General features: G+C 43.4%; 1 protein-coding gene across 3 annotated transcripts; it reads right to left on the bottom strand.

Moving 5' to 3' along the window:
• Positions 1-1,102: 1,102 nt before the first annotated feature.
• Positions 1,103-6,973, bottom strand: LOC118209099 (PHD finger protein 13-like). Of its 3 annotated transcripts, none has more exons than XM_035384244.1 (5): positions 6,261-6,973; positions 4,091-4,177; positions 2,849-3,890; positions 2,574-2,618; positions 1,103-1,910 (listed from the first exon to the last, which is right to left on the bottom strand). In XM_035384244.1, exons 1-5 carry the CDS (start codon positions 6,270-6,272, stop codon positions 1,681-1,683), a joined length of 1,416 nt encoding a protein of 471 aa, XP_035240135.1. In that variant the 5' UTR covers positions 6,273-6,973; the 3' UTR covers positions 1,103-1,680. The 3 variants fall into 3 exon arrangements, with proteins under 3 accessions (XP_035240135.1, XP_035240134.1, XP_035240136.1); XM_035384243.1 differs by lacking the exon at positions 6,261-6,973 and adding an exon at positions 5,843-6,193; XM_035384245.1 differs by lacking the exons at positions 2,574-2,618; positions 6,261-6,973 and adding an exon at positions 5,843-6,197.
• Positions 6,974-8,025: the final 1,052 nt, after the last annotated feature.

Genomic DNA, 8,025 nt, shown 5'->3' with positions numbered 1-8,025 from the left:
ACTACAAGGAGTGCACTGTGATCAAGTTCTCTCTAATAGAAGACAAGATTTATTCACACAGAATGATTAATAACCAATTCCTATAAAAACACTAATGAATATTAATAATGGGATCTTTGTTTTATGCCAACCCAGGCTGTTTGGCACAAAATCACATGGATAGTGCTTGTGCACCTAAATTACAAATCAGCAATCTGATACACCACCAAATCTGAATAGTTGCATTCTTTAGTTACATTCCTTGATTATCATGTAGAGATTTTATTTTAACTTGAGTCAAATGTGTGGTTGCAATTTCATATAACCGGTCATCAAAATGCTATAAAGCAAGTTTGCACAGCATGGTTAACAAAACAATGTCTGCAAGAGTAGATTCACATTTGAATCTTTCAGGTAAGTGCCATTTAAAATGTGATATTAAACATTTAAGACATGGCAAAAAAAAATGTAGATGGTCAGTCACACTTGAATGTTTTCTGGAATGCATAACGACTGGCTTATATGCCAAGGAGCAGCAGTGAGGGATTTCCATTTTCAGGTGACATGACCTACCACCAAACATAGATTTACCAAGCCCTAAATATTTAGAGTATTGTATCACAGTGTAATATCAGGTACACTGGTAACCTTACTAAATAAAAAAATGCTTATGTTCAGTACAAACGCATTATAGTCAGGCTTAAGAACTCCGTGGGAAAGGTTTTGTTTCCGAGTTGGCTCACCAGGTTGCTTGCATTCACCCTGGGCAGTGTGTTATGTAATGCTTGTACAGTCTTTCATCGGTCATGCCTCACCACAGCATGTTGCAATGACCTGCCTCTGCCAGAACCAGCCTCCAGCTGAATATCAATATCAAATATAATAATGAAATGCACACGAAGTGACACAACCCACACTGTTCTGCATATTTGTGTGGAAAGTTATGTGTGTGAATAAATGCATCTTTCAACAAAAACCATCACAGGTGGCATTTGTTGGGGGGGGCATACATACATACCTTTCCATGGCTCTACACTCCATTCACTTCCAACATTCTAGCAACAAAATGGCTTCCCCTTCAAGGGTTTACCAAGTATGGGTGGGGTCTGTTACAAGAGTAAAACCAGCCCTTGACAAATAGTTTTATAAATCAGAATCAACAGAAACAGCAAGGCCAAACTGTCTCTCAAAGCTCATCAGTGATTATATGAATTTATTGGACATATACATTCAAAAACAGTTTTAATGAAACCACCCTCAATCAAATCCACACAACCTCTCCCTGTGCTGTTAACTCCACTCTCTATTGTCCCCTCATATAAAAAGGCCCTCCTCTTCTCCACTGCAGACGTGATGTGGGTGAGAGAGAATTCTGATGAGCACAGGAGTAGAAGGGCTGTGTAGAAGGAGAGGAGGTGAGCAAAACCTCAGTCACACCTTGATCATCTCTCCCCAGCTCTTTTACAGCACTGCAGACTGACTCTTTTTTCCCATTCCATTTCCGACTCAGTGATCAGTTTTGACTGAGTTCTCTGATTGGTTACGGTGCTTGTGGCCTGCACTTTGACTGGGCAGTCAGTTGTGGCTGGCCTGCACTGTGACTGGGCAGTCTGTTGTGGCCTGCACTGTGATTGGGCGGGTGGTTGTGGCCTGCACTGTGATTGGGCGGTCGGCTGGGGCCTGCGCCGTGACTGGGCGGTCCTAGTCGCCGAAGCACTTGCGGGACACGGTGCGTGCCCTGCTGGACCGGCGGATGTTCTGCCTGGCGTCGCGGCAGGGCTGGCACACGAAGACGTCGGGCACGTGGGTGCGGCGGATCTTGGCGCAGGACAGGTGCACCCAGGTGCCGCACTCGCTGCACTCGATCATGGGCCGCCCCGCAAACGGCTTCATGCAGAAGCACGTGATCAGGTCCCAGGAGTCCTCCTCCTCTGTACAAACAGGGTAAGGGAGCGAATGAGGGGAGGGAGGAAGGAAGAGAAGAAGAAAACATGACTTAAATAAAATAAAAACAACTACGGCATGGTACTCTCAGCTTCTGTGTTCAAACTGAGTGGTTGGAGGGGTATGAGCATTACTGGAGACATTAATATTCAAAATCCAGTTTTAATCATCCTCCCCAAAACTCAAAATTTTGTTGCAGAAGCACATTTACTGTTTGAAGATCTGCCCATATGCCCAGGGCTGCTCTTTTGGAAATGATACCTAAATTCCATTAGATTTACACAAGTGATGTATTGTGTAAGTCAGATGTAAACCAGTGGTTATGCTATTTCTTTGATATTTCAGTTTTTACAGATCTGACAGTAAGGTCTCACAGGGCCAAATGTGACCCACTGAATGGATGATCCAGAGAAGTGCACTTAATCACCCTTATCTGTGACCTGTTACTGTCCTTATTTCATTCTTTATTCACCTTTTACTTTGTTTTTGTCCTTCACCCCCTACCCAGTGACTGCATGTTTTATGTTATTCAATTTGTGGATATTTAAAAATATTCAGAACAATGAAGTCTAAATGGCATCATCCTTCTCCCCGTCTCATTTCCCTTTATCCAGTCCCTAAAACTCCTTTATTTCCTTCCCTTCATTTACCTTCGAGCTTGCTGTTTTCTGCAGAAGTATCTTCTGTACCATATGCTGAAATTGCCCAGGGGAAGAACAGTCATGAATACATCTGACACAAAAATGAATGAATGAATAATATCCCACAATGACAGGAGGACATGAACAAGTGAATGCAATTGGTCATAGATTGACAACAAAGAAGTGGAACTATAAACTACAGCTCCAAACAAAAATGAAACGGGGTGAGACTCAAACGGCCAGAGAAAGGCACGGGAGAACAGACGGAAAGGCCAGGCACTGACCGGAGCTGGCTGCGGTGTTGCCGTCAGTGGCACGGGTGTCCTGGTCCGTGTCGCTGCCCCCCTGCTCGGGCGTGCTGCTGGCCCAGTCGGTGTGGTACCCCGTCTCCTGGTCGTCAGGCACGCGCCCCGTCAGGCGCCGCTCCATCACCAGGCGCAGAATGTCCGTGGCCCCGCCCTCGCTCTCGCCCTCCTCCCACGTCTCTTTCCCCACTAGTCTGCCTTCGCTCTCACCCTCCTCACTGCACCTGTCCTTAGCCGTCCCCTGGATCTGCCTCTGTAGCTCCTCCTCTTCCTGTGGAGTGACCTCTGCTTTCAGCACCTGCCCAGTCAAACTCACTGCACATGTGAGGTCAATAGGCTCCGCCTTCACTTCCTGATTGACACTCGATCTCCTCTCCCTGTGATCACAGTTGGGCTGCACTGGGATGTCATCACAGGATAGACTCGCATGTGGGCTGCTGAGATAGCCCATGGAGATATCTTTTAGGCGACCTGGACCAGCCTGGGCGGCCCGTTCCTCATTGGCCCAATCCACATAGGCAGTGCATTCCTGGGGCTCTTGCTTAAGCGCAGATGGTCTGTAAATCCCACTGCACATGTCTGCAGAATCCTCTGGGAGGGGCCGTGCCTGAGCCGTGGCTTTGCAGCCATGATTAGAGTCCACCGCAGAGCTGGCTCCCGCTGTACTAAAGCTGCTGCAGAGAGAGGCTCCGTTTGTCATTTCAAACCGGGGCTTCTGAGGAACACTTTTCTTAACAGACTCCTTCGCGCTGGAGGACTTCTTGCTCCCTCCAGCATCTCTGCCTCTCTTATGGGGCTTTCTCTCTCCATCCAATGCACTACTCTTTTCGTCTTTCCTCCTCTTCCCCTTCTCTTTATTGATTCTCTTTCCCAATTTCGCGCCCAGCTTAGCTCCTGCAACCCTCTTGGATGGGGTGGGGGCATAGTACGACTGTGGGGATGAGAAAGAAGCCCAGTCTTCACTGTGGTGTGGGCTGCATGTGCTACTGTCCCTTGGCACACTGTCATTACATTGCCATTCCTACAGAGGGAGACAAACAGGAGACGTTGCACACTCACTCACCACTGTATTTGTTTTTCGAAAAAAGGACGTTCTGCAAGTTACATAGGCACCCCGCATACATTAAAGTTCTTACAGCTACGAATTTGTCATGTTTTAAAGGAATGTCAACACCGCTTTAGTTTGCAAGCACAATGTAATCCAGTGTTAGCACAGCCTACCTCATTGGGGTACGGAATGTAGCCAGCATAAGCCAATACGAAAGTGCAGAACTGGTTGAAGTCTTCCACGGTGCGTTTTCTCTTTCCCTGTGGGGAAAAAAAAAACATATTCCCGACTTTTTAAACATTCGTGGCATATCAAACACCCCAAAGGAAAGCAACGTGAGCTCGCGCCACTCCGGACACGCAAGCAAACGCAACCATTGTCTGACAGCAAAAGCAACGCGCGGGAGACACTGTCAGAGCTGCCAATCAACTGTGAGCTTCATTCGACCGTGCCATTATGCCTATTGCATAAGACAAATCCGAAATATAAACGCATATGCGTAATAACCGGTAACCCTCTATTCAACGCATATACCGCCACCAACGCCCTTTCACAAGTGTCTGGAACAATGGCGAATCATCAATAAAGCAGTATCTGTCGGGATTTACGACTATTCGGCAACAAACTGAAGAGTGAAGAGAAATTCACTAAACAACCTTCTATTTGCCAGTGTCAAGAAAATTGGAGGTAGTCTGTAGGCTACATTTTTTCACACGAGCTAAGTGATATTCTGAAAATCTTTCAAAAGAAAATATCGAAGTCAGACAATTGACAAGCATCATAACTCAATGGGGGATACATTCAAACCACATTGTTGCACAAAACCCGACTTTAAACACGCAACATCCAACTTCTCGTCACGGACCGATTAATGATGTGGACAAAAAATAGTGACGGGATGTTATTCGACGTGTTTCTCTTACTTGCGCATAGCATACAGGCTACATACATCCAATTTATCTCTTTCTATTATAGACAAATAGACGAAATGTAGACACTTTAACCACTACCCATGAGTTACAAGAGCAGCCTTTAACCTCAAGCTTTCCGTTAGGAAAGAGCTAAAGATACCCGATACATGGTAGCCTATTTTTAAAACAGCCTAGCGCACACATGGAAGCAACACGAGACAAAATGTGATAACCAAGTAGTAAGAAGGCTATTTTTCTTCGTGGCGTAAATGTAGCTTTCGTGTACATTACATTCGCATAGGTGAAACATTTACACTCAAACCAATACTACATTTGCTTTCATTAAGTCCGGTAAGCAGCATTAGGCTAAACGTTAGGACTCGAAGCAGTTATACAAGAGTAGTATAGGCTACTATTGTATCTGGACTGAAGGAAAGTAGCCTAGTCTATTCGAGAAGATGGTGATGATTAAAAACGAAACACCAAAGTGTCTGCATGTCGAGCATACAATAAAGCAGCAATCATGGCTTCAAGGCAGACATCTGAACAAAGCATAACTTTTCACCTCATCTTATAGTCGCGGTAAGTTAATCATCATCTAGACTGCGCAATTTCCACGCCATTCTACGTCTTTCACCACTAGCCTATGCAGCTACGTACTATTTAAACATAGCCTAAGCAATGGGTTACATTGCTGACAACATGCATAACCACGCACATCCCTCTTTTCCGAAATCTTACAACATAATTCCACCTTTTATCTAAAGATGGCGTCCGTGGTAGCCTACTTGTAACCTGTCGTTGCTGGGGCGGTCATCGAAGAATGACAAATTAAAGAATCGAACAAAGACTGGCTTCGAGAAACGAGGAGCTTTATTTGCTCTGTACCACTATGCAGCCCGTAGTTTACTACATTGTGTCAACAACCTATAACAGATAACTCAAAAGGCTAACTAGCCTAGTGTTGTTATGAGTGAGAAAAAAGTCGAGAAAAAGGTAGCATACAAACCAAACCTTTACAAAATAACGCGTCTTCAAATAGGCTAATGCGATCATCACATATGTGACAGGTGAAATACGACAAACAAGTTTATGCGGTGTTCAGCCACACGAATGTCCATTATTACACTCGGATTCCTCGATGCTCTTCCCTAAGTGCCGGATGAAATAGGACAACATCGATGTTGCTACGAGCTATAATAGCCTAGCATATTAGTCGTGGTTCTACTTAGATTCGTGAAAAGAACACGCAGTCCAGGTCCGAGACACACGTAGCCTACACACAGTTTGCATTCGTATGTTAGGCTAATCTTGTTTTACAATAGCCTACACGTTACTGAATAACTTTCAAAAAACCGAATAAACTACACACAAATTAAATGTTGCTTTTACTTTTACAATATTTAAAATAAAGCATCATAGGCCACTTTACCTGGGTCAACATGTTTTAATGTCAGAACAGCCTACCCAAAAGGGGATTTTATAGGCTACGTTGTTCTTGCACTCTCACTCGTTTGCAGTCCTTGGTTATTCTCGAATCGATGGGAAGGGCAGGTCTTCTTTACAAGTCAAGGCAAAAATAAAAAAGCATCGATAAACATCTTTAATTCAACTAAAATAATCCTCGGGGCCACATGGCATCTTTTCCCTATTGGTAGTAGCTATATCATTATGGCAGGAAATAATGTTTTAGAATCGAAAATAGAAAAGGCTTCGCAGACGTCAGATCGTCTTCGGCAACCGGGTCCAACAATCCGGTTGCAGATGGTTTTGTGTTTTCAAACAGGAAAGATGTTTTACATTAAGAAAACATGAGCTATAATCAACCAACTGACTGGTAGCCTACACAATCAGCTGTGATATTTTTCTGACAGTGAAGTAATATCGGCTAACTCCAAATAGAAAAAAAAACTCCGCTTCAGTTCCAACGACCTGCTTCAGATTTTTTAAATCCCAAAAACCTTCACTTTAAAAAGTGAGATGGTAGTCTACGACTGGTGGTTTTGTATCCGTCTGTGAATATTATTTTCTTCAGTTTTTGTCACCATCCTCTCAGCTGGAGCAGTTAAAAATCAATGCTTTAAAAAGGAGAATGAAAAGTACACTAATGTATGAGAGAGACGGAATGATCGCATTCTATCAGTGACATCACTCCGGCGAAAGGACAGGACTTCTCAATCTGAATATGGGGTGACCAGAGTAATCTAAAACGTGACTAAACGTGTCTGAAACCACATCTTATCACAAGTATACACTATATAATTGAATTTAGTGACATTTGTTTCCTTCAGAGGTACAATTTCTTCCGAAAAAATCCCCTCTGGGACATTTATTAAAATCTACTTCCTTGTGAACCCCCCGCCGATTAAAAAATTAAAACGTCCATCAGCTGGCAAAATGCCACAACATTCGTTTACTTCATTCAGTTGTCTATATGTTCTCGTAGTCTGACCATATTGTTGTATATAACCTTTGTTTTCCAGCGTCTGGCTCGATATTGCACTGTTAGTGGGTTTGGTATTGCTCTTGCAATTTTGAGCTTTTAAGAACTCTGGTTTTCGTGAATTTTCAACAGATGAAATTCCCTTTCCCAGTCGAACCGGGTTCTTGGTGGCGCTAAATTTACCAACAGCTCAGACTTTCGCGGGACTTCTGCCTTTCATTGTAGGCTATGACGCGCTGATGCAGTCAGATAGGCGATAGGCTACGCTTTACGCTTTTTAGGCGATACTGCTGAAATGAATTAATGAAATAATATAACAAATGTAAATACTTGCTTTATGTGTGCATTAGCCTATAGCCTATATGTATTTAATATAACATGCTATATATATATATATATATATATATATATTGGCTGTACGAAATCCAGCAAAATTCCGTAAAACTGCATGCAGACATGAGCTGATCGTTAAAGTACTTTTTATTTTAAAAATAAAATATATAGCCTATAGAAGACTTATTTTCGATTTTAGTTAAGATAGTTAGCTGTCCCATAGGACTCGCGGCCCTATTCATTGTATCGATTATGCAGCTGAAGTAGGCTACTCCAGCACATATTGCCCGACAATTTGGAAAAACAGTGTACAGCCGATTACATAACAATTTGGTAATCCCTCTGGATTAACAGATGTCCAAACACGAGACAAGTCTCTGAGAGCCTTCGACCGTAAAGTGGAGAGTTTTGTCCCGCAGAA

The sequence above is a fragment of the Anguilla anguilla genome, chromosome 12 (assembly GCF_013347855.1).
Source record: "Anguilla anguilla isolate fAngAng1 chromosome 12, fAngAng1.pri, whole genome shotgun sequence".
Lineage (NCBI taxonomy): Eukaryota > Metazoa > Chordata > Actinopteri > Anguilliformes > Anguillidae > Anguilla > Anguilla anguilla.
Note: the sequence above shows the minus strand (reverse complement) of the source record. Positions and strands in the feature narration are given on the sequence as shown.

What these genes read in the sequence shown, in the direction of transcription:
- LOC118209099 (XM_035384243.1), bottom strand. Translation starts at nt 5,884, where the DNA reads ATGATCGCATTAGCCTATTTGAAGACGCGTTATTTTGTAAAG. An exon ending in ACATTCCGTACCCCAATGAG is followed by an intron (nt 3,891 to 4,090) that starts GTAGGCTGTGCT and finishes CTCCCTCTGTAG; the next exon opens with GAATGGCAATGTAATGACAG. An exon ending in AGAAAACAGCAAGCTCGAAG is followed by an intron (nt 1,911 to 2,573) that starts GTAAATGAAGGG and finishes CTGTTTGTACAG; the next exon opens with AGGAGGAGGACTCCTGGGAC.